The 27562-nt window shown below is 39.3% G+C and overlaps 1 protein-coding gene across 3 annotated transcripts in view; it reads left to right on the top strand.

The window, feature by feature from the left end:
• Positions 1-15147, top strand: part of PDGFRA (platelet derived growth factor receptor alpha) — a 41895-nt gene extending 26748 nt beyond the window's left edge. For 2 of the 3 annotated variants that reach the window (XM_077477478.1, XM_077477479.1), the window contains exons 12-23: positions 60-192; positions 2483-2587; positions 2754-2864; positions 3130-3292; positions 5429-5595; positions 6123-6232; positions 6324-6446; positions 6894-7005; positions 8310-8409; positions 8517-8622; positions 11237-11472; positions 12794-15147. In XM_077477478.1, the coding sequence (XP_077333604.1) occupies positions 60-192; positions 2483-2587; positions 2754-2864; positions 3130-3292; positions 5429-5595; positions 6123-6232; positions 6324-6446; positions 6894-7005; positions 8310-8409; positions 8517-8622; positions 11237-11472; positions 12794-12941 (1614 nt within the window). In that variant the 3' untranslated portion in view covers positions 12942-15147. The remainder of the gene's footprint in view (positions 1-59; positions 193-2482; positions 2588-2753; positions 2865-3129; positions 3293-5428; positions 5596-6122; positions 6233-6323; positions 6447-6893; positions 7006-8309; positions 8410-8516; positions 8623-11236; positions 11473-12793) is intronic. The other variant, XM_077477480.1, reaches the window with a different exon arrangement.
• The last annotated feature ends 12415 nt before the right edge of the window (positions 15148-27562 follow it).

Genomic DNA, 27562 nt, shown 5'->3' with positions numbered 1-27562 from the left:
CAATGGTCAACATCGTATTTGTTCATTAGCATTCTGACACCCCTTTTTTAATCTTTCAGAAACCAAGATATGAGATTAGATGGCGAGTGATTGAGTCAATCAGCCCGGATGGCCATGAATATATATACGTAGACCCAATGCAGTTGCCCTATGACTCACGTTGGGAATTTCCAAGAGATGGCCTTGTTCTTGGTAAGAAAAGCATAGTTAATTTATAGATTTGATATAGCCCCCAACATTTAGATACATTCAAATGCCATTTTAGTCACAGAGTAGACTTAAAGAGGAAGTAAACCCTGATGGGTTTACTTCCTCTTTTTTTCCCTGCAAAGGTAAAGCATAATGGACTACTATGCATCGCATAGTAGCTCATTATGTGTCACTTACCTGACACAGGAGCCAGCGAAGTCGCCGCTGATCCCTGTAGTCCGCCGCGTCCATCTTGCTGGTGGCGTCTCGCAGCTCCGACCAATGACAGCGGCGAAGCCGCGATGACGTCACTCCCGCGCATGCGCACGGGAGTCGCGCCTCGCAGCTCCGCCGCTGTCATACGGCGAGGCCGCGATGACGTCACTCCCGCGCATGCGCACGGGAGTCGACAAATTTGGCAAATCCATTCTTGGACTTGCCGCATTTAGTGCGCATGCGCGCCGCTGTCTACGGCGCGTGCGCCGTAGACAGCGGTGCCCATTTTCGGGCAAATATCTCCTAAACCATATAGGTTTAGGAGATATTGCTTGGACCTACAGGTAAGCCTTAATCTAGGCTTACCTATAGGTCCAAGTTGTTTGGAAGGGTTTACTTCCCTTTTAATTTATTAAGATGGAGTTATTTTAAAGTATCAGTCCACCAAAAACCATTATATTCAGCAATTTATAAACAACTTGACAGTTTGTTGTATCTCTCAGGAACTCTAATGGTGAAATCTCTGCACTTGAGTTCTTGGGTTTGCACATCTGATTTGACCATCATGATGTGATCAGGAACTAGGGCAAGAGAAGCTCAGTGTTGGAATATCCATCTAAAAAGGCAATAGCCGACCTACAACTAAAATATCACTTTTTTGTTGGCTTACCGTTCACGTTGGTTCAATATTTTATCTCATAATAATTTTTTCCTATAAATGGTAAATTCATGGACAAAATGATGTTTTAGGTGTGGGACCATGATATTATTGCATGGAATGGCCATTTAACCACTGAAGGACCGAGCCTCTTACAGAGATTTGTTGTTTACAAGTTAAAAACATGTTTTTTGAGGATAATTACTTAGACCTAACCCCCTAACCCCCAAACATTATATACTTTTTTTCCCTAACACCCTAGAGAATAAAATGGCGGCAATACTTCCGCAGCGGTCTAACAAGAGCACTTTTTTTGGAATAAATACACTTTTTTGAATTAAAAAATAAGACAACAGTAAATTTAGCCCCTTTCTTTTTATATTGTGAAAGATAATGCAAATTGATACCATTTATAATACCCAACATGTCACGCTTCAAAATTGTGCCTGCTCGTGGAATGGTGACAAACTTTCACCCTTAAAAATCTCCATAGGCAATGTTTAAAAAATTCCACAGGTTGCATGTCTTGAGTTAAGGGAGGTCTAGGGCTAGAATTGCTTTCGCTCCGATTGCAGCGATACCTCACATGTGTGGTTTGACCAACGTTTTCATATGTTGGCGCTGCTCACGTATGCGTTCGCTTCTGCGCGTGAGCTTGGCGGGACGGGGCGTGTTTACAATTTTTTTATTATTATTTTTTTTTACACTGTTCTTAAAGAAAAAGTGTCACTTTTATTCCTATTACAAGGAATGTAACCATCCCTTGTAATAGAAAAAAGCATGACAGGACCTCTTAAATATGAGATCTGGGGTCAAAAAAGACCTCAGATCTCATATTTACAATAAAATGCAATAAAAAAAATTAAATGTAAAAAATAATAAAAATGTTGCTTTAAGAGCTATGGGCGAAAGTGAAGTTATGATGTTGCTTCCGCCCTGCAATGGTATGGAGATGGGCGGGGGCCATCTTCCCCTCACTCGTCTCCATACCAAGCTAGGAAGAGAATTGCCTCCGCCACGACAGATGGCTCCGTTAAGCGGTGGAGGGCACCGCCGCTGATAAAATTGATCTCGCGGCGAATCCACTGCAGAGACCTATTTTATCTGAAACCAGACCGCTCACCTAAGAAGAGGATAATAGGTTTATGGTAGCTAGCTGCTGCCATACCAATGTTATCCCCCTTCAAAGTGCTGATGTATATCGGTATGAGCTGGTCCGGAAGTGGTTAAAGCACCTGCCCAAAAAACTGGCACATTTGTTATTAGTGTGACAATGCAATCATGGGGCATGTTATCGTGCTCATCTTTGCAGTTTAAAACTGCTCATTTATTACAATTTATGATAATAAATGTATTATGAATATAATTTATTATAATTTTATAGAATAAACAATTAGTATCTTCATTTATATTATTTAGGTCGAATCCTTGGATCTGGTGCCTTTGGAAAGGTAGTAGAAGGAGCTGCATATGGACTTAGCCGATCACAGCCTGTGATGAAAGTTGCTGTGAAAATGCTTAAACGTAGGTGCTCTTTCTATCTTGCTATTTATAATCTATTTATACAACAGTCTATCTATCTATCTATCTATCTATCTATCTATCGATCTATCATGATAAAAACATTTAATGATACATATGATAATTTTTGAACAAATGTAAATATATTAATATATTTCTCCCTCAACAGCCACTGCCAGATCCAGTGAGAAACAAGCTCTAATGTCTGAACTGAAAATCATGACTCATCTTGGACCTCATCTAAACATAGTCAACTTGTTAGCAGCATGTACCAAGTCAGGTATCTAATATTTTTTTTGATCTTACCTTCTTCATCTTTATGAAACCTCTGACAGCATATCAGAAGGAATGCTTCTCCAATATTTGAAACTGAAATTTCCAACCGCTTGCAGTGACTTTAATAATCGTCTAACTTAGAAATTAGACTTTAGAAATGCTTAGTTAGATTTGTTAGATCTGTCCAAAACACCACAGAGGTGCAGTTAGACCACTTTACATAAAACGGTTGAAAGCAATGGCTTAGCTTGGTAATTACTCTCTTTCAGGTCCTATTTATATAATTACTGAATACTGCTTTTATGGGGACCTGGTGAATCATCTGCATAAAAACCGGGATAGCTTTCAGAGTCGACATCCAGAGAAGCTAAAGAAAGATCTCGACATCTTTGGCCTGAACCCAGTTGATGAGAGCACCAGAAGGTATGAAAAGTATGGCACCTTTTTACTTTCTATCCTTATACTAATATGGTTGTTGTGACTTTTCATGCTAACTAATTTGATGGAAACATATTTATTATCCTCACCAAAAGCATGCTAGCTTGAGATGATCTTTAATCTAGCATTTGTATTTATATATTTCATCTATTTTTCATGTTGTCATAAAGTCCACAGCATTCCAGATTGGTTACTATACTAAGAAAGATGCCACAGTATGCAGAAGCCTTTTTTTAATTACTGGTATATGTACTATAGCAACCAAAACCACCAAACTGTCAGGTTACTATTATTCTATTACATACAGGAGTTTTTTTTGGTTTCATATCTTGAAAAAACAAAATCATCATTTGTACTGGGTAGAATAAAGGTCAGATTGTTTCATTGGTATTGCTGTTACTTCTTAGGTACTGCCCTCTTGAGGTTCCAGTAAAAAAAACAATATCACCAATGATATGCTTACTCGAGAAACCAACCACCAACTCATTGTAAATTCAACACTCACTGAAACATAAGGCTGTTATTACAACAACAAAACCGCTTGTGACTCATAAGAGTATCCTTGAAGCAAGTGCAGCGATCCACATTTCATGGGACCTTCTGATAAACTCCAACTATGGAGAGATAAAGCTCACCACAAGCCAGAAATGATGTGCTAATAGTGCAGTAGTTTTATTAAAATAATATAAAATCATAAATATAAATACAGAAAAATCAGCACAGTACAACCTCTTTACAAAAAGCTGCTGAACACCAAGGATCAATTACCAAATCCCAAAATACAATATATCAAACAGATGGTACAGCGCTCTAACTAAAATAAAATGATTACTAACATATTAAAATTAATTAAAAGTCCAAAATAGCTTTTGTGTCAAAAAATCCACGTGAGGAATCTTCAGTGGTATACAGTCAGTTCATGCATAAAGTGACTTAGTGCCAAGGGGGGGACCACCACCAATGGTAAAATTGGCTGCTCACCTCATCGTATGGACCCTTTAAATTACAGAGGGTCGTATGCACTTAAATATCAACGAATGCTTATCAACTCGTCCAATCGCTGTACTCCTCTCAGACAATATTTGACCGGTTCACAAATGAAAACACAGCTTTCTCCCATTCAGAGTCAAATGAACTGACACGTTCGTGGAATACCCACACTTTTCTTTTTCTCACAAAGCAAACCTTTCCATCAATAGCGCTTTGGCTTCCTGAGTGCCAGGCCAAGAGGCTTCTCTTGTCTTGGCCTGGGGCTCAGGAAGCCAAAAGCGCTATTGATGGTAAAATCATAAATAGACAAGTGCAAATGAAAAAACATTCACGTAGAAATCCTACTGACCCGGGATCGTGCAGTGGTGTGATGTCAGCACTAGAAACTCCGCCCCACAAAATATACAAACATACATACAAACACAACTGTGTACATACAATAACAGACCAGTATAGTGTGGTAATTTCCCATCAAAATGAATTCTGTGTTTTCCTATATAAGGGTGCCCACCCATTAAAGATATAATGTCACCCCCTCTGGTCAGTGTCTGAAACCAGCTACAATTTTGACTACTGTCCATTCATTGATGAACCATAATATGATCTTCACCCTCTCAATATGCTATTATTTCTATAAAAGCACATTATATCTCTTTACAGTTTAAACATTACATCAGTGGTTCTCAACTCCTGTCCACATGACCCATGAACAAGCCAGGTTTGCAAGATAACTGAAATACATCAGATGTGATATTATTTGATGCTCAGTGATTGCACTATTCTAGTCTGCATCTCCCCAAGGTAATACTTAAAATCTGGCCTGTTAGTGAATCTTAAGCACAGGAGTTGAGAACCACTGCATTGCATAGACCTAGGATGATTACTAATGTTAAAAATGTCTAGCCATTATATCCTTTTCTAGGTAATTTGGCTGACAAAATAGCCAACCAAACTGACCATATTGGGAAAGGTTCACCGAAATGTTGTGCTTTTTCTGCATGCAAATTAATAGCATGTTACTTGGATTAAATTGCTGTACATAATTTATGAATTAAACGTTTGTAGATGCATGTATGTATCTGACCTTGATTATAAGGCACCAATAAATAGGTTCAAATGTCATTTCTTTTTCTATTGCAGCTATGTAATTTTATCTTTTGAAAATAATGGTGACTATATGGACATGAAGCAAGCTGACAATACCCAGTATGTTCCAATGCATGAAATGAACGAGGTGTCTAAATATTCTGATATTCAGAGGTCCTGGTATGATCGTCCAGCGTCTTACAAAAAGAGGCCTATGTCAGGTAAATAAGCCCTTATGTCAGCTTTAAGTAAATAGGCACCTGCATCAGCTTTTTAGAATTCTATTATTACAAATGAGTATTACAACAGGAAAATTATTATCATTATTGGTTTCAGTGCTATGGTCTGGTTCTTAACAGTAGACACCATCTTCACTTATAATTTATATTTTAAATTATAATTTTATTTTATAATGAAGTCATATAATTTAAGGAAATTTCCTTAAACACTACTCATGACTGAAGATTTTTGAGAAATGGCTGTTATGTGTATTATTGTTGCAGCGTATACAGTTCCTACTGTATATTAGTGTATCTACTCACTAGGTCAGCCTCTTACCATCCTAAAATGGACAACACAGGCATTCCTAATGTATTGAATAATATATCAAGTTTATAATATATAATATGTCAAAGTACCAAGACATAGTTGTGTTTTTAATGTATAACTAGAATTGCTTTTTAATTTTTAAACAATTCCTCAAATCTAGCGGCTGACCATATAATGTTTCTAATTTTTCTTTAAATAGAGGTGAAAAACCTTTTCTCAGATGAGGGCTTTGAGGGTTTGACGATGCTGGATTTGCTAAGTTTTACCTACCAGGTTGCCCGAGGCATGGAGTTCCTAGCTTCAAAAAATGTAAGTCAATGTTACATACTTATTCCAGAGTTGTTTCTAATCCACGCCCTGTAAAGCCCCTAATTTCGTTGTGTTGTTTGTCCTCTTACAGTGTGTGCACCGTGACTTGGCAGCTCGAAATGTTCTGCTGGCACAAGGAAAAATAGTCAAGATCTGTGACTTTGGTCTGGCCAGAGACATCATGCATGACTCTAATTATGTTTCAAAGGGCAGCGTACGTATCAATTCTACCCTTGCTTTACAGTTTAACACAGATAGAAGATTATAATTTTCATGGCCATGCTTGATTTTAGAGCACTGATGCTTGGTGGAAGTGTAGGTCAGAGTAAATTACATATCATTTCTCTAACATATGCAAACCCTAAATCACTAGCTCAATTTAGCCAGGCACACCCAAAGTCTGCCTAGGATAAATGTTTTACTCTATACACAAACAAGAGCTAGTCCTGTAAATATTTGTTGAGATTATATCCTTTGCTATGTTATGGCCTATACTAAGCTGTCCGCATCTCAGGGCTAGTTCCAAGGAGATTTCAAATGCCACATGCTAAAAACATCCCTAAATGTTCCTTATAGACACATCTTGTTGGCCTGTCTGGTTATTTGTATTAAGGTAATGACTTGGGCTTCACTGTTGCATTTCTATTTCTCTGCTCTGCAGACTTTTCTTCCCGTAAAATGGATGGCACCAGAAAGCATCTTTGATAACCTCTACACAACCCTGAGTGACGTGTGGTCATTTGGCATTCTTCTTTGGGAAATATTTTCTCTTGGTAGGTGTTTATAATTATGATGTTACATTAGTGGAAAGAAGTATGGATACCAGCATTGTGTGTACCCCATTTCACTGAGAAATGTTATACTGCATTGTGATTATACTTAGGGAAAAGTACCTAAAAAGTATAAGGCAAAGATTTTGTTTGGCATCAGCAGCGCCGTGAAAAACCATGAGCTGAGTTTGACCCACCTTTTTCAGTGGCAGAGTAAATACTATGGTATGTGACAACCTCAGCCACTCACATTACTTTTTCAGCATTGGAGGTCTATAAGCTTTATAGCTTTAAAGCAAATTGGTGGGGACCAATATATACTAAACCAACAATAGGAGTAGTGAACTGAGAGCATTGTCTATGAGCACGCAACCACAACATTTAACCCAAAACAAATGTATGTTTTTTTTCTGGTAGGGCTCCCACCAGACTTTTTATTAGAGGTCTAAAAGGAATATACTTTTACTGTGTGCTATCTTTAGAAAACCATACTACGTTGTCACATTTGTGTATTCAATGTTTATTTGTAAGCTAAATATTTAACTAAAGGTGTAAAAAAAGGACAAAAACCTATAAACTGAAAACAAAATAAAATTCACTCCAAACTACTATAGTCCCTCCAGCACTGCTACTGTGTCTCAAATTACTTGAATTGGAAATACCTGCACCTGTTTGCTTCAATCTTACACTGCAATGTGTAACCATCAGAAAGCTGCTCAATGCATATCCAGTTTAGTAGGGCAGTAGATGATGCTTGAGTGATGAATGATATGCCCTGAACACGCGGTCGGACTTTCTGACGACAAAATCCGTCTGATTTTTTCAGACGGATTTTGGCCCAAACTTGTCTTGCATACACACGGTCGCACAAAGTTGTAATTCTGAATGAGAACACGTACGACGGGACTATAAAGAGGGCAGTAGCCAATAGCTTTCATCTCTTAATTTATTCTGAGCATGCGTGGCACTTTGTCCGTCGGAATTGTCTACACGCAATCGGAATCTAAACGATCGGATTTTGTTGTTGGAAAATTTTAGATCCTGCTCTCAAACTTTGTGTATCGGAAATTCTGATGGAAAAAGTCCGATGGAGCCCACAATCAGATTTTCTGACAACAAGAGCCGATCGTACATTTTCCGTCAGAAAGTCCGACCGCGTGTACAAGGCGGTATATCATCTTGAGTACTTCTGCTTTGTTATGTTTTTCCCCCCGACAGGTTTGTACTAGAAATCTTGGGTCAACATTGATCAGAGATGCCTATTGTGCATGAAACAGCACCCATATGAATTTTTCTTTTGTGTTAAGGTGGAACACCATACCCTGGGATGGTAGTGGATTCTTCTTTTTATAACAAGATCAAAAGTGGCTACAGAATGGCAAAACCAGAGTATGCGACACATGAAGTGTAAGTATATACGTGTAATAAAATTGCCCTACAAAGTATTTGTATGTTGTGCTGCTGGTAATTATGAAGACAACTTAATTTTTCTTTTAATTTTCTTTAAATTCCAGGTATGACATTATGGTGAAATGTTGGAACAGTGAGCCAGAGAAGAGACCTTCCTTCTACCATCTGAGTGAAATAGTTGAAAGTCTTCTACCTGCAGAGTATAAAACGGTACAAAGACTGTTTGTAGCATTAGTGTCTGCTGCATGTAATATGTTAACAGATTTTCAAATGATCTAGTGCAATGACAAATCTTAGGCAGTCCATAGATTAGTTGAACAAAAAAAAATTGACTTCATTGACCCACTGAGCTATTGTATTCCGACAGCGGGGAGACTTTCCTGCCATCAGGATATACTGATCAGCATTGCATGCTAAAGCCTGCAGTGCTGATCGAGCGGTGAAAATATGACAGGGTGGTTCTACTGAAGTCCATCTCTAGATCAACTTCTATACAATCTCCCTACCCATACATGGATCGAAATTTGGCTGATCCCTGCTGAACCAGCCAAATTTTTGATCCATGTATGGCTGGCTTTACAGTACTATAGAAGAAAATTTAAGTTAATTAAATTTTTTCAGTAAGCCTCACTTTTATCATTCAGTCTTTCAGTCTGAGAAATTCCTTTAGAGAGGCATTGAGTTAACCCCTCCATTTCCAAAGGCAGTACCAGTTGCACAGCTTGAATAAGGCTGTGTTTACACATATGCGATGCGGGAACCAGCGTGATTCCTGTGCGGGGTTCCCATACCACATGTCACTCACAGGCAGTTCACACTGCACTCTGCGAACCGCTGCAGGTGTCAATAGAAATGTGAATTACAGATATGGGCAGATAGCGGAACTAGTCAAAAAAAAAAAACATATTCCAGCTAAGAGGATATAATTAAATCTCTAACAGTATAAAAAAAATGAAGGTCTCAGTTTCATACACTTGCAAACATAGAGGGAAATCAAATGGTGTAAAAAAAAAAAGTTCCTTTAAAAGTGGTTTATACAGTCATTTATGAAGTGCCAGTGTAGGGACATCTGTAGCAATGACTACATTTAAAGAGGAAGTAAACATTGCCTCTTTATTTTTTGCTGACCTGCAAAGTAAAGTCATAAAGTGCTAGTATGCATCACATACTAGCACATAATGTGAAACTTACCTGCAAATGAAGCCCTCGTTGTCACCGCCGGAGGCCGCATCTATCTTCGCCTGTATTCCTTCAGGTTCCGGAGACTCCTGCTATGTGACTGGCCAGAGCCGCATGATATCACTTCTGCTCGTGCACACAAGTGTCGCTGGTCACAGCACAGGGCTCTGATATAACGGAATGGGTGGCTGGTCCTTCAGAATGCATGCGCCGATGCTGTCATTGGCAGCGTGTACAGTAAATATCTCCTAATAGACATGTGCACCGTAACAATTACGAACGTTCGTTATGATGAATTTAAAAAGCAAAAAATACCTTTCTCAATAAGGCAGTCGTCGACTCATTATGCTCATTATGAGGAGCTCCCACCATCCCTGTGCTGTGCTGACTTCCTCCTGGGGCTGTACCCCTGCTGTGCTCATTATGAAGGGCTCCCACCATCCCTGTGCTGTGCTGACTTCCTAGGTTTGTACCCCTGCTGTGCTCATTATAAGGGGCTCCCATCATCCCTGTACTGTGCTGACTTCCTCCTGGGGCTGTACCCCTGCTGTGCTCATTATGAGGGGCTCCCACCATCCCTGTGCTGTGCTTACTTCCTCCTGGGGCTATACCCCTGCTGTGCTCATTATGAGGGGCTCCCACCATCCCTGTACTATACTGACTTCCACCTGGGGCTGTACCCCTGCTGTGCTCATTATCAGGGGCACCCACCATCACTGTGCTGACTTCTTCCTGGGGCTGTACCCTACTGTGCTCATTATGAGGGGCTCCCATTATCCCTGTGCTGTGCTCATTATAAGGGGCTCCCACCATCCCTGTACTGTGCTCATTATGAGGGGCTTCCACCATCCTTGTGCTGTGCTGACTTCCTAGGTTTTTAAGTTCATCATAACGAATAATCATAATTATTATGACAATAATAAAACAATATTAACGAACATTCTTATTTTGTCCGATTCTGAATCTCCCATCGACTAGCAGTACCAGTCTTCCACTCCCATATTAAAAAAGGTAATTTTCCCAACCCTCACTCAGCAGCAGAAGAAAACCTCTGATTGGTCAACAAAACACCAGTCACGCTTCCATTGTAACGGAATGTGTATCTGAAATTTGTCAACAAAATTTCGTATTTCGTATACAATTCGGAAGCATAGAAATTCGTATTTCGGATGCTTCCAAATGTATGAATTTTCGTAATTTCGCACGAATTTTCGATTCGTATGAAACGAACTACACATGTCTATCTCCTAAACAGTACAAGCTTAGGAGATATTTACAGTACCTATAGGTAAGCCTTATTATAGGCTTACCTATAGGTGCAAACAATCCAGGGAAGTTTACTTCTTTAAAGAAAGCTTACATAAAGGTAAAAGTAGACCTTCCTAAAAGTACAACCTGAAGAGATCCCAGAATTGCTGAGGGCAGCAGAAGAACCTCTCACATCTGTGTAACATAGACTACCAAAACAGGAAATTATAGGCAGCTTATCAGTTTTCAACCATAAATAGAGTTGTAAGCAAATGGACAGTTAACTGAACATGCTTTACACAAACTCCCCTAATGGTGGGGTCTGTTGTTTGATTGTGCTTTTATTTTGAATGATATAAAAGTTCTCCCCAACTTATGAGTGTCTCTTTCTCTACAGTGCTATGAGAAGATTCTCCATGACTTCCTGAAAAGTGACCATCCAGCTGTAACTCGTATGGGTTGTGAAACTGACAATTCCTACATTGGGGTGACTTACAAGAATGAGAACAAAATGAAGGACAGAGAGAATGTATTTGATGAACAAAGACTCAGTGCTGATAGTGGTTACATCATCCCTCTTCCAGATATTGATCCTGTATCAGAGGATGAGTCAGGCAAAAGAAACAGACACAGGTAATTACAGAAACTTTATTTTATTTAAATGGCTTAAAACTTGCTTAAATTAAAAAGCAGACACACCTAACCAAGATTGGGCTTGACGTTGACGTAAAGTATAATTAAAGGCAAAACTTTTTTTAACATTTTGGACAGAGAGAGATTAGAACACCTGACAGTTTTTCTTACTGTCTGTGCCCCTATTCACACTCTTCATTTGTCCTATTTACCATTAGCATTGAAAGTTAAAGTAAAAGAAAATCCCAAATTTTGGGTTGTCGCCCAGAAAAAGTAATAGAGGGGAAATATTCCAATGGGGACACTAGTTCTGGTGGCCTGGAGGTCCCCAAGGAATTCCTTTCATTTGCAGGGATTTCCTTTCACTAAAGCTTAGTACACACTATTCGGTTTTTTTATCATTTAACCCAGTGGGTTGAACGGAAAATAACTGACAGCTCGGGTTGGAGCCGATGTATTAACAATCCGATGTTAGTATAGCGATCTTTCCCACTGAGCTATTGTTTTCTGAAAGGGGGATGTCCCCCCTGCCTGAACACTCTGGTCAGAGCTTTCAGCAAAAGGGCTGAGAGCGCTGATTGGGAGCTGGTAGGCTGCTGGTTTTCCAGCATGCTTGTCCGACAGAAGCCAGCTGAATGGCCGGCTTCTGTCAGACTTGCTGCCATACACACGGGTCGAATGATGGCTGGTTTTCATTGAACCGGCCGATGTTGCCCGGCATTCAGCCCGTGTGTACTATGCTTTATTGTTTTGGTCTATGGGACAGAAAGTCAAGGTTATAGCCCATCCTTACTCTATCCAAAAGAACAAAAATGTACTTTAAATGTTTGAATGAGAAGAAGTTAATTAAAAAAAGACTAGACTTGCATTAGTGAGTGTAACTGGTAAATTACCTTAATTATAAAAGCCCTTTTTATTCCATGGGGCTGCTTTAAATCTTGATTCAATCTACTTCCAGAATCCATTGCTCAACATCTTCATCTCCATTGGTTGTTGTAGAGCAATAATAGACTTTTGTGTGCCTACCACCTAATGGAAGGAGTCTGGCATACCGGAAAAGTGGCTGGACAGGAAAGCTTCAGGGCTAGGTTTCATGGGCGTTTTGCTTCTTACATCAGCTTATGAAGTACTTTTCATAAATGCAGAAGGTAGTATTTGAACCAGAAATTATAGACCCTCCCAAAAAACAAGCTGGACTTAAAATGTATTTCCAGGTAGTTTAGACATAAACCCAAAAAACAGAATTATCTTGTACATTTTTTATTCATCTTATATTATACTATAAAAATCAACTATACTATAAAAATACTTTTAATTTCAGTTCTCAGACATCTGAAGAAAGTGCAATTGAGACTGGATCCAGCAGCTCGACAATTGTCAAGAGAGAGGATGAGACCATTGAAGACATTGAAATGATGGATGACATTGGAATAGATTCTTCAGATCTAGTTGAGGACAGTTTCCTCTAGAATACGTACAGCATCCTTTCCTCTCATCATTCCATGGAAATAATAGGAGCAAGAGACATGACATCCAGGGATTTCTATTTTTTTACTCAGAAGACCACTTTATTGCAATGGACAATATGACAAGGAACTTTTAGCCTTGCCAACCACATGGTACTTTCTACTTTATTTTTATGCACCTAGAACACAAGTAGGAACTGGAATCAATGGCCATAACAAAGGTCAACTTTCTGAGCTCTTCCAAGTTCATTTTTTTTTATCATGCGGTACATCGTAGCATCTCAGTATATCCTTCCTATATTTTTTTACATCGGAAAAGACCTTTAAACAGTAGCTATGTGTTTCAAGGGCATTCTGGCCTATACAAAACAGGCATCAACCAGCAGCTGGATTTCATCTGTGTAATTATGTAAATAATGAAAATATAAACTTATTATATGAACTAATGCGAACAGACCACTCAAGACTTCTGCATGCTGTTCCTTTTCATTGGCTGCTGTTAAACAACTGACAAACACCTTTTAAACCACTTTAAATGACTGATGAAGACTTATAAAGTATACATTTCTTTAATGAACTTTAACAGAAGTTGGTGTAAAAATTATGAGGCTTGGGGCCTCAGTAACCATCAGCGTTCTCATAACTATTGTTCTCTGCAAGTAACGCAAGTATTTACATTAATATTAGAAGTATTTTTGGTAACCCATTGTAATAAATTGAAATTAATATTTTTTTACAGGGGACTTTAGGTATTACACAAACTAACATAAAGTCATGTGGTGTTGTGTCCGTGGATTAATACAGATTATGAAATAGTGCTTAAAACAAGATTCTGCTAACATGTGGTAGAAGTGACTTTAGGTTTGGCAGAATAGTGTTGACCACTAGAGTTTACATTGATGAAGCATAGAGAATAGAGCTAGCTCTTTGGTTTAGCATTTCTTACAGTGTTACAAAGTAAACCAAACTAATACTAAGTATTTCTAACTGTATTATGATACACTAAACTGTTAATCAGATTATATAGGTCTAGATTTACGTGTTAATGGTACGGATGGTGTCCTTTAAATTAGCTAAACAAGCATTCATTGAGTAAAAATATATTAGTGACAGTAATGTCATGACTATTGTTAGTGAAACAAGTCTAGAAGAGGGCCCAGAGCAATAATAGCCTTAAATGACTTTACTGAGTGGGGTTGTTCCACTGAAAAAGTAAGCCTATGCACTTGATCTGTAATGGATATCAGAAGCCTAGAATTTGATGGGGAGGGCAACTGTATAGAATGTATGGCATGATATTACAGAAGTTGACTTCAGGACATTTTATGAGCTTGAGCTAATCCTCTAGCAATAGACAACTGTGAACATCTATGCTTCTCTAGATTATAACACACATGTTATAAAATACAAACATTTTAATAATTTCCCTGATATTTAAAATATAAAAATTTTAATAAATTCTCAAATTTTTAAGTAAGGTTCCTAAACAGCATGAGGCATTGGACTTTTAAAAACTACAGTGTTGATGCCTATGTTGTTTTTGACATGATCTAAAATGGTCATGCAGGAAAGGTTGATTGCCATGAAACATCTAAATTGTCTTATTATATAATTATGAAATAATTCAATTTTATTGACTAGCCATTAGCATTAATTAGCCACTGCTAAATACTGATAATAATCCAAATGACACGCAATATAAACTGGAAACTGGTTCAAAGAACCAACCAAGTGGACCAAATCTACAAGATTGTTTAATATATTATGCAGTGTTAGGGGTGATGGTTCCATGATACATTCCTTTTATTTACGGTATTGGTAGTTTCTTTTTAGTTCAATAGAAAGAAAGTTGAACTAATTCAACTATAAATGCAATATTTTTTTTTATTTTCCAATGAACACTGCTATCAGGAGATACTTCTACGAAATATGTTTTGTGTTAAAAGTCCTACTTTGCAATGAAGGACGTAAGCTATGATGATGTTATACATCAATTTGTATATTTTATTACTATATAGTCCTTAAATACTGCCAAAACAATTATGTTAAGCTGTATCACTGCCTTTGTTTTATTTTTTTTTTATTTTTTGTTTTGTTTTTTGTTTTGACTGTGATGTACTCCACAGATGTGTTAACTGTTGCACTTTTAAATGTCCAAAATTATATTTTAGAATAATAAAAAAAAACCCTATGTGTTTTATAAACAGAATGAATGGAATGTTGAATTGTGACTAAAGTGATTTAAAAAACAAAAAACAAAGCTGTGAACCAATCACTGTCATTTAAAAAACATAAACCTTGAAGTTTCACCTGTAGTAAATGTTTAGTGAATGTTAGTTTCAGTATGTTATAAATATGCCACAATTATGTCAGAAGTTTTATATATAGATAGATATCTATATCTATCTATCTATCTATCTATCTATCTATCTATCTATATATATATATATATATATATATATATATATATATATATATATATATCAGGTATTTTAAGGTTTTCCCATGGTTTGGCTGAAGTATCATAAAAATGCAGAAGGTGAGTCGTAGAATTGAAAAACTAGCAGGGGTAAAGACAGCAATAAACACCCAACAAACGTTTTAATTCTTCCTGACACAACTAGAAGTGCTTTTATTGTTGCTGGCTATGTCCCTGTAGGAAATGTTGTATTTAACCTAGTTCTCTGTCCAAAGATCATAGAACAGTGGTTCTCAACTCCTGTCCTCAGGGCCCACTAACAGGCCAGATTTAAAGTATTACCTTGGGGAGATGCAGACTAGAATACTGCAATCACTGAGCAGTAAATTATATCACCTGCGATGTATTTCAGTTATCTTGCAAACCTGGCCTTTTACTGGGTCCTGAAGACAGGAGTTAAGAACCACAGTCAAAAAGGAAGTAGAGGAAATGTATTTACCAGGGAAGCAGACATTAATGGTAATCTGGTGGAAGTTCCAACTTACTTTGTGCACAGTTTTATGATGTTTTAAATATCCTCATCATTCCCCACAATACCCTCAGCATACAACATCCACTATATGCTGAACAAAAAAATGCCATAAATATATACCCTATTTTGGAGACCTTTTGCACAAACCAATCAATATACACTTATTGTTTTTTTTTTGGATATTTATTATAGAAAAAGTCAAAAATATTGTTTTTTTTTCAAAATTGAGAGTCTTTTTTTGTTCATAGCGCAAAAAATAAAAACCGCAGAGGCGATCAAATACGACAAAAAAAGCTTTATTTGTTTGGGAAAAAACAACATACATTTTGTTTGGGTACAGAGTCGCATGACGGCACAATTGTCAGTTAAAGCGATGCAGTGCCGTATTGCAAAAAATGGCCTGGCCATTAAGGGGGTAAATCCTGGTTATGAGATGTGATGGGGGTGTGTGTTCAGCATGTAGTGGATGTTGTATGCTGGGGTATGCTGAGGGTATTGTGGTGAATCATAAAACTGTGCACAATTCATTCAGTCTTTCATAAAATGGCAGCAAGCAACTTTGGAAATGGGAAAATATGCACCTGCTGTGCATGCCTTTTATTTATTGCCATTTTGCATAGGATTGAATGTAATTGCCTCCATGGTACTGTGTCAGAAAAATAAGGGCAAGTTCCACTGTTCCACTCTAAACACTATGCTCCATGTTACATATTCTAGTTTGCTAAATATCACAGTATCATCATAATAATGAAAAGAAGCTAGCTGCTGTCTGCTGCTGGGACTTCTGAAATTACCCCCTTCAACAGACAGGCACGCATTTGCTAGTATATTCATAAGGCATTAGTAAAAATAGTCATACAAACAATGAAAGCATTATAGTTGGGGGGACAGGTATTTATTAAGAAAAGACCAAATATAATAAAACTGAAATAAAGAGAATAATTGAGGGGACTTATGCCCACTTTGGGCAGTAAAGTAATAATAAAAAAGATCTCTACACCTTCCCTTTGCTGAAGAAGGAGCCTACTCTAATTTAGTCTACGAGATGGGTAACAAAGTGTAATACTTAAAAAGATGGTTCTGTCATCCTCCTCTTTGCCAGTTCCAGCTGCAATGTCTGCCAAAGACACTCTTCTTGCTGGTCTTATACCAGTATTTTTCCTGTCACCGTCATTAGCTTCATCACAACTACACTGTAATCACTGCAGGGCTGCTGGCCATGTCATCATGTGGCTGCTGGTAGTATTGCTCACCCACATTCCAGCACTGGAGAAAAGTGTACCTGAAGACTGGGGTATAAGGTATTAGGGTGTAGGCAGGTATAGACTGCAGTATATTCTCCATCCTGAAGGTGTCACTGTAGAGTTACAGTTTCTTCAGGCTGGTAGAAGCCCATTGAGCATTATTTGTTCCCTGATATGGTCTCCAGCAACAAGTTACGTCATGGGATGGATCCAGTATAAGGAGGCTCAAAGTGAAAGTGGCTGTAAAGGCTAAAGGTTTTTTACCCACATGTATTCTTTCCACAAATATAAAAAACCTTTAGTGTGCAGCTCCCCCCTCAGTCCCCCCTTATACTCACCTGAGCCAAATCCCGAGAGCAGAAGCTCTCTTGAGTCTCTCCCTCCTCATTGGCTGAGACACAACAAATGGCTCCCGCTACTGTCAATCACAGCCAGTGAGGAGAGAGCAGGGGGAGGGACTGAGCCACACTCTGTGTATGTCTCATAGACACATAGGAGTGGCTTGGATCGAGCACACATGAACCACTTGCTATGGGGCACTTGGCTTGATGGAGGGACCCAGGGCACCTGCAGGAGACCCATTGCAGAGCAAGTAAGAATAACATGCTTTCTATTTGCAAAAAAATTTGAACCTTCACAAATACTTGAAAAGTATTGGGAGCTAACGCAGCTCAATCTGTTTACCTCCTACTTTCTTACTCTGCTCCACTGAGTGTGGTGTCTATGGACAGAGAACTTCAGATGCTACTAACAACAGGCTCATTCACACAGGCTCTACATTCCCTTTGAAAAGCAATCTTTGGTGGATAACTTTTTCAGAGGCAGTTTAGAGATGGTTTACAGGCATTCAGGAGGTGATGCTGTGCCAAGCATTTGACATGTGTCTTCAGCACGGTCTTGTGCATTTCAGTGGGTGAGTTTGGCAAGTGGCACTGCTTGTTACATAGTTACATAATTAGTCAGGTTGAAAAAAGACACAAGTCCATCTAGTTCAACCAAAAAAATAATCATTTCATACAATCCCATATACACAATCCTTCACCCACAGTTGATTCAGAGGAAGGCGAAAAACCCCAGCAAAGCATGATCCCATTTGCTACAGCAGGGAAAAAAATTCCTTCCTGATCCCCCGAGAGGCAATTGGATTTTCCTTGGATCAACTTTACCTATAAATGTGAGTATCCATTTTCCATTTATATTATGTACAGTTAGGAAAGAATCCAGGCCTTTTTTAAAGCAATCTACTGAGCTGGCCAGAACCATCTCTGGAGGGAGTCTATTTCACATTTTAATAAAAAACAGAAACAGCAGTGCCAATCTGAGTGCAGATTTTTAAACAAGGTTTAATGACAAGTATTAGCCCTTGTACACACGGTCGGACATTCCGACAACCAAATCCGTCTGATTTTTTCTGACGGATTTTGTCCGAAACTGTTGCATACACACGGTCGGACAAAGTTGTGGGAAAATCCGATCGTTCAGAACGTGGTGACGTTATTTCGTTACGCCGGGACTACGTTCAGGCTAGTAGCCAATAGCTTTGGTGTAGGAATTTGATCTGAGCATGCGTGGCACTTTGTCTGATCGCAATTCTCTACACATTATTGGACAAAGTTCGATCGGAGCATTTTGTCGGAAAATTTTACGGACAAGTTGGAAAACTTGGTCCGTCAGATACGTCGACGGAAACAGTCTGATGGAGCCCACACACGGTCGGATTATCCGACAACACGGTCCGATCAGACATTTTCCGTCGGAATGTTCCGACCGTGTGTACAAAGGCTTACCCTCACTTGAGAGTGGTGGTTATAAGGCACATCTGTGATGGCGTCCGAGAAGGCGAGAACGTTTTAGGAGTCTAGGACGGCTTCAGACCAGCGCAATGGCATCATACTCAGTGGCACTGGTGGCTTCTGGTGTCCCGGGCAGGATGCGGAGTGCGCAAGATGAAGTAGTCAGCAGGTCGTCACAGGTGTTGGGCGGTCAGCTCCAGGAGGATGCTAATAATTATGCATCATCCTGGATCTGACCGCCGAGCGCCTGTGACGTCCTGCTGACTACTTCCTACTGCGCATTCCGCATCCTGCCTAGGACATCAGAGGCCACCGAGTACAATACCACTGCGCTGGTCTGAAGCCGCCCTAGACTCCTGAGACGTTTTTGGTTGCCGTCACAGATGTGCCTTATAACCACCACTATCTAGTGCAATGATTCTCAACCAGGGTTCCGTGAAACCCTAAGGTTCCTCCAGAGGTTTCTAGGGGTTCCTTCAGCATTGGGCACTTTCTGCCTCTCAGGTAAGTTTACACCGACACCATTGATCTTTTTAGCCATCTGTAACTAGGTAATTCTTCCCAATGACCACAAGTGTAAGGACCATTCCTCTCACTGATCATTACACTAATGTATCATGAGTTGTAGATTTCTAATTTTTACCAGGGGTTCCTCGAGACCCGAGAACTATTTCAAGGGTTCCTCTGTGTTGAAAAGGTTGAGAAAGGCTGATCTAGTGAGTGTAAGGCCCCTTTCACACTGACGATCCGTTCAGGCCCGCCTGTCAGTTTTTCAGGCGGACCTGAACGGATGCTCCATAGACCTCTATGGAGCTTCGGATGTCAGCGGTGACATGTCGGCTGACATCCGACCTGCTCCGATCCGAAAAAGTGTAACGGAGGAAAAAGCTATTTTTCCATCCGTCTGCGGATTGGATCGGGTGACAACGGACACTGCGGCCCGTCATCATCCGATCTCCCATAGGGCAGAGCGGCGCTGTGACAGGTCTGTCCCTGCACAGTGTGCGGAGACGGACCTGTCATCTCCCTGCTCAGCGGGGATCGACGGAGTGATCCCCGCTGAGCAAACGGATATCCACGGGGCGGATCAGCACTGATCCGCCCAGTGTGAAAGGACCCTAATACTTGTCATTAAACCTTGCCTTAAAAAATCTCTGCACTCAGATTGGCGCTGCTTTTTCTGTTTTTTATGACTTTACTACCAGAGTTGCTTCTGTTCTCCAGCGTGCTGCCTTTCAGTGTTAACCTCCAGACTGTCACATTTCACTGAGGTATCACTGAGGTAACCCAGGATATATGGACTGTTCCCCTTTGGACTACCCAGTTTTTATACTCTTTTACCAGCCCACATAACCCCAGCATTCCCCCTATTTTTCACCTATGCCATATATTCTTTTTTTTTTTACGATTTTTATTTCTATTAAAAATGTAGCAATTGCACTATAACTAAATGTTGATTGCCATCCACCAGTGTCCCTGCTTCAGCCTAGAAGTGCTTTAGCACAACAAACATTGTTGTCCTACTTGTATTCCACATTTTCACAGCTCTTACTGTGAAGAAGATGAAATCTTTTTTCCGCTAGAAGTAAAGAATGCCCCCTTGTCCTCTGTGATGACCTTAAAGTGAATAACTCAACACCAAGTTCGCTATTTGGACTACTTATGTATTTGTACATGTTGATCATATCCCCTTTTAACCACTTAAGGACCGGACCTATTTTTCAAACTTATTGTTTACAAGTTAAAATAATTTTTTTTTGCTGGAAAATTACTTAGAACCCACAAACATTATATATTTTTTCTAACACCCTAAAGAATAAAATGACAGTCATTGCAATACTTTTTGTCACACCATATTTGCGCAGCGGTCTTACAAGCGCACTTTTTTGGAAAAAATTCACTTTTTTGAATTGAAAAATAAGACAACAGTAAAGTTAGCCCAATTTTTATATTGTGAAAGATGATGTTACGCTGAGTAAATTGACACCCAACATGTCGCGCTTCAAAGTTGGAATGGTGACAAACATTTACCCTTAAAAATCCCCATATGTGATGTTTAAAAAAATTCTACAGGTTGCATGTTTTGAGTTACAGAGGTGGTCTATGGCTAGAATTATTTCTCACATGTGTGGTTTGAACACCGTTTTCATATGCTACTCACGTATGTGTTCGCTTCTGCACTCAAGCTGGGAGGGTGCATTTAAGCAATGTTTTTTTTTTCTTATTTATTTTACCTTTTATTTTTACACTGTTCCTTTAAAAAAAATGTGTCACATTTATTCCTATTACAAGGAATGTAAATATCCCTTGTAATATAAAAAAAACATGACAGGACCTCTTAAATATGAGATCTAGGGTCAAAAAGACCTCAGATCTCATATCTACACTAAAATGCAATAATAAAAAAAAACAAATTAAATGTAATTTGAAAAAAAAATGTCCCTTTAAGAACTATGGGTGGAGGTGACGTTTTGACGTCGCTTCCACCCTGCAATGGTATGGAGACAGGTGGGGGCCATCTTCTCCTCACTCATCTCCATACCAAGCCAGGGAGAGGACACGATCGCCTCCACCGCTGCCGGTGGCTCCGGTAAGCAACGGAGAGCACCGGAATGCGGTGGGAGGAGGGGGCCCTCTCCCGCCGCCGATTAAAGTGAACTTGTGGCAAATCTGCTGCAGAGACCACTTTTATCTGAAAGCAGGCCGCTCACTCAAGAAGGGGATACCAGGGTTATGGCAGCTAGCTGCTGCCATAACAATGATATCCCTCTTCAAACAGTCAAAGTATAATGACGGCGGGCTTTCCATAAGTGGTTAATCTCCTCTTCTCAAGAGAGAATAAATTCAGTTCCTCTAATCTTTCCTCATAGCTGAGTTCCTCCATGCCTCTTATCAGTTTGGTTGCCCTTCTCTGCACTTTCTCCAGTTCCCCGATATCCTTTTTGAGAACTGGTGCCCAAAACTGAACTGCATATTCCAGATGAGGTCTTACTAATGATTTGTACAGGGGCAAAATGATATCTCTCTCTGTGGAGTCCATACCTCTCTTAATACAAGAAAGGACTTTGCTTGCTTTGGAAACCGCATCTTGGCATTGCATGCTATTATTGAGCTTATGATCTACCAAAACCCCCAGATCCTTCTCTACTATGAATTCCCCAGTTGTACTCCCCCTAGTATGTATGATGCATGCATATTCTTAGCCCCCCAGATGCATAAATTTACAATTATCAACATTAAACCTCATTTGCCACATAGTTGCCCAATTAGACAGATTATTGAGGTCGGCTTGTAAATTGGAGACATCCTGTAAGGACGTTATTTCACTGCATAACTTGGTGTCATCTGCAAAGACTGAAATGGTACTTTTAATCCCAGACCCAATATCATTTATAAAGATATTAAAAAGTAAGGGTGCCAGCACTGAACCTTGGGGTACACCACTGATAACTAGGCATGTGCGATTAGTTCCATACGAATCGAAAATTCATACGAATTTCTGTAAATTTGTACAATCGGGAGGATCCGAAATACGAATTGCTATGCTTCCAAATTTTGTACGAAATACGAAATTTTGTTTATGAATTTCGGATCCAAATTCCATTACAACGGAAACGGGACTGGTGTTTTGTTGACCAATCAGAGGTTTTCTTCTGCTGCTGAGTGAGGGTTGGGAAAATAACCTTTTTTAATATGGGAGTGGGAGACTGGTACTGGTAGTCGATGGGAGATTCAGAATCGGACAAAATAAGAATGTTCGTTAATTACGATTATTCGTTATGAGGAAGTTAAAAACTCAGGAAGTCAGCACAGCACAGGGATGGTGAGAACCCCTCATAATGAGCACAGCACAGGGATGATGGGAGCCCCTCATAATGATAAATTTATCATAACAAACGTTCATAATTGTTAAGAAAAGTTAACAAACCTAACGAACATTCGTATTTCGTACGAATCCAAAATGAATTTCGGGCACGAATTACAAAATACGAATTAACGGCTAATACGAAATGGAACAGAACAAGAAAAAACAAATTTATTGACAGCGCACATGTGTACTGATAACCTTAGACCATTCAGAGTATGAATCATTACTCTCTGAATAGTGTCTTTTAGACAGTTTTCTCTCCATTGTCAAACCCAACATGCTGACATAAAATTGCTGTACTGTAAAACAAAGAATTATGGGTGCAGCAATATAGGTAGACCTGAGTGGCTGCCATATCACCATGTAGGTTGATGATCAAATGCATATCAGCTGTCAGTTTTTACCACCTTTTCACCACCCATGTGATCTCAGCCTTAGAAAAGTGGTGATTCTCTTCTACATCGTAAAATGACATATTTGGTTCTTTGACAAACACTTTGGTTAAAAAGTCACTCTGATCTAAAGTAACCCAGCCTCCCACCCCAAATACAGTATGTACTAAACTACATCCCACAGCAGTGGCCTGTCACAATAGCTGCCAATATTCTCCAAAAATTGCTAGGGACAATTTTTTGTCAGAGTATCATTTTAATTAGGGGAGAGGCATTCATTTGTAGGCATGGTCTAGATGGCGTGGACAATGAGTGTGGTTAAAACTATGCTAAATATTGGGTAAGGCTTAACCATTTAAGGACCACCTCACGCCGATATATGTCAGCAGAATGGCACGGCTGGGCACAAGCACGTACAGGTAAACAAACCTCTCCCCGTGCTTCCTAGTGAGCCTGTCACTGATCGTCTGTTCCCTGTCATAGGGAACGAAGATCAGTGATGTCACATGCCAAGCCACGCCCCCCTACAGTAAGAAACACACATTAGGTCACACTTAACCCCTTCACTGCCAGTGACATTTTTACAGTAGTCAATGCATTTTTAATCACACTGACCGCTGTATTAATGCCAATGGTCCCAAAAATGTGTCAAAATTGTCCAACGTGTCTGCCATAATCTTGCAGTCACAATAAAAATAGCTGATCGCTGCCATTACTAGTAAAAAAAATGATTAATAAAAATGCCATAAAACGATCCCCTATTTTATAGACACTACAACTTTTGCGCAAACCAATCAATAAACGCTTTTTGCGATTTTTTTAACCAAAAATATGTAGAAAAATGCGTATCAGCCTTAACTGAGGAATTTCTTTTATATATATTTTATATATATATATATATATATATATATATATATATATTATAGCAAAAAGTTAAAAATATTGGATTTTCAAAATTGTCGCTCTATTTTTGTTTATAGCGCAAAAAATAAAAACCGCAGAGGTGATCAAATATCACCAAAAGAAAGCTCTATTTGTGGGAAAAAAATAACGCCAATTTTGTTTGGGAGCCTCGTTGCATGACTGCGCAATTCTCAGTTAAAGCGACGCAGTGCCAAATCGCAAAAAGGGGCCTGGTCCTTTAGCTGCAAAATGGGCCGGGTCTTAAATGGTTAAAGGGGGTGTGGTTAAACAGAGTCTGAGAAGAATAGAATCTGAGATGAAAAAGAAGGAAGAGAGGGATAGAGGGAGAGAGAAAAAGAAAGAAAAGAAAAGAGAGGGAGAAAAAAAGAGATAGGGAGAGAAGGAAGGAAAAAAAGAGGGATGGAGGGACAGCAGGCCCAGATCCTTCACAACAACAGCAATATGTGTATTCCAGAAAGTGTAACAATCAGCAAATAAAGATACCCCAAACACCATCCCCCAGGCAGATCCCATCAAACAGATACGAGAGATGGTCAGAGAGTACGGACATGATACAGGAGATGGTCAGAGAGTGTGCAAACATGCTACAGGAGATGGACAGAGAGTGTAGACATGATATAGGAGATGGTCAGAGAGTGAGAACATGCTACAGGAGATGGTCAGAGAGTGTAGACATGATACAAGAGATGGTCAGAGAGTGAGGACATGCTACAGGAGATGATCAGACAATGTGCATACATGCTACAAGAGATGGTCAGAGAGTGTGCGGACATGCTACAGGAGATGGTCAGAGAGTGCAGACATGATACAAGAGATGGTCAGATACTGCAGACATGGTACAGAGATGGTCAGAGATTGCAGGCATGATACAAGAGTTGGTCAGAGACTGCAGACATAGTACATGAGACGTCAGAGACTGCAGACATGATATAAAAGATAGTGAGAGACTGAGGACATGATACAAGAGATGGTCAAAGACTGCGAACATGATACAAGAGGTGGTCAGAGAGTGTGCCGATGTGATACAAGAGATAGACAGAGAGTGTGGACATGACACAAGAGATGGTCAGAGAGTGCGGACATGATACAAGAGATCATCAGACAGTGTGGACATGATACAAGAGATGGTCAGAGGGTGCAAACATGATACATGAGATGGTCAGAGAGTGAGGACATGATACAAGAGATGATCAGAGAGTGCACACCCAATACAGGAGATAGTCAGAAAGTGTGCGAACATGGTATAAGAGATAAATATTAAAGAGGTAGTTATGGCGCTCACCTGCTGTTAATTACACCTAGTGTCTGCAGGGAACTCACCTGCTAATAATTGTACCTTATTGTTAAATTATTTGCTGATAATTCTACACATGAATGAAATTAAAACATAAAAATGAAAAATAAAAATACAAATAAAAATTCCATATGTGCAATATTTACAAATAACAGTATGAATCGTGCATGAAGGTGTTACAGAAATACTGTTTTAATATGTCACTAAGTTACTATATATTAGTGCAAAAAATTCAATATACTTTCTATAGAAAAAAGTGCATATGTGCGTTTTTACAAATCACATGTTAAAAAGTGCTAAGTGCTTATGAAAGTGCTACAGTTTCAGAAAGGACTTTCTGATATTAACTTTCTGCTGCTGGACTTGTGTATTAACTTACATTTGCATTCTTCTATTTAGCGACTTTTATTTAGCGACTCTACTAAATATAAAGTACTGTATTTACATATTGTGGCACTTACAGACGCACGTAACACTTTTTTTCAGTATATATTGAAACTGTAGCACTTTCATAAGCACTTAGCACTTTTTAACATGTGATTTGTAAAAACGCACATATGCACTTTTTTCTATAGAAAGTATATTGAATTTTTTGCACTAATATATAGTAACTTAGTGACAATTTAAAACAGTATTTCTGTAACACCTTCATGCACGATTCATACTGTTATTTGTATATTGCACATATGGAATTTTTATTTTTATTTTTATTTTTCATTTTTATGTTTTAATTTCATTCATGTGTAGAATTATCAGCAAATAATTTAACAATAAGGTACAATTATTAGCAGGTGAGTTCCCTGCAGACACTAGGTGTAATTAACAGCAGGTGAGCGCCATAACTACCTCTTTAATATTTGTCTACGTTTTTCAACCTTTTGGGTTGAATATTTAAGGTAGTGGCAGCCCCTCCTCTCATCATTAATCCTCCTTTGTTTATAAGTTCTCACATTTTGGTTTTCGGACTTCAAAAGAAATTTTTTTAACGTCCATAGCGCACCTCAACCCCCCCTTTTCTATGGTATAAGAGATGGTCAGAGAGTGTCCGGACATGATACAAGAAATGGTCAGAGAGTGCAGACACAATACAAAAGATGGTCAGAGAGTACAGACATGGTACAAGAGATGGTCAGAGAGTGTACGGACATGATACAAGAGATGGTCATACAGTGCAGACACAATATAAAACATGTTCAGAGAGTGCAGATATGATACAAGAGAGGGCCAGAGACTGCAGGAAATGATACAAGTGATGGTCAGAGACTGTGGACATTTTACAAGAGATGGTCAGAGACTCCAGACATGATACATAAGATGGTCAGAGAGTGCGGGCATGAAAAAAGAGATGGTCAGAGACTGCAGACATGATACAAGAGATGTCAGAAAGTGTGTGGACAATATTACAAGAGATGGTCAGAGACTGTAGACATGATACAAGAGATAGTCAGAGAGTGCGAACATGATACAAGAGATGGTTAGAGAGTGCAGACATGATACAAGAGATGGTCAGAGAGTGCGGACATGATACATGAGATGGTCAGAGAGTACGGACATGAAAAAAGAGATAGTCAAAGACTGCAGACATGATACAAGAGATGGTCAGAGAGTGTGCGGACATAGTAAAAGAGATAGTCATAGAGTGCAGACACAATATAAAAGATGGTCAGAGAGTACAGATATGTTACAAGAGAGGGTTAGAGACTGCAGGAAATACAAGTGGTGGTCAGAGAGTGTGAACATGATAAAAGAGATGATCAGAGACTTCAGACATGAAAAAAGAGATGGTCAGAGACTGCAGACATGATACAAGAGATGGTCAGAGAGCATGCGGACATGATACAAGAGATGGTCCAAAACTGTAGACACAATACAAGAGATAGTCAGAGAGTGCGGGCATAAAACAAGAGATGGTCAGAGACTGCAGACATGATACAAGAGATGTTTACAGACTGGTACAGGAGACGGTCAGAGACTGTGGGCATGGTAGAGGAGATGGTCAGAGACTGCAGACGGAATCCCGGCAGCCTGGCCAGGATTCCCACGGGGTCTCCGGTGGAGACAGAATGCACTGCACTGGACATCATCAGGAGAGATCATCCATTGCTGGACCCCGGAGAGATGATCACCCATCGCAGGATACCAAGAGTGGATTACCACT

This window comes from Lithobates pipiens, unplaced genomic scaffold, assembly GCF_037356315.1.
Source record: "Lithobates pipiens isolate NorthernLeopardFrog02 unplaced genomic scaffold, aLitPip1_a1.2 Scaffold_13, whole genome shotgun sequence".
NCBI lineage: Eukaryota > Metazoa > Chordata > Amphibia > Anura > Ranidae > Lithobates > Lithobates pipiens.
The sequence above is the reverse complement of the archived record's forward strand: the minus strand, read 5'-3'. Positions and strand labels throughout refer to the sequence as shown.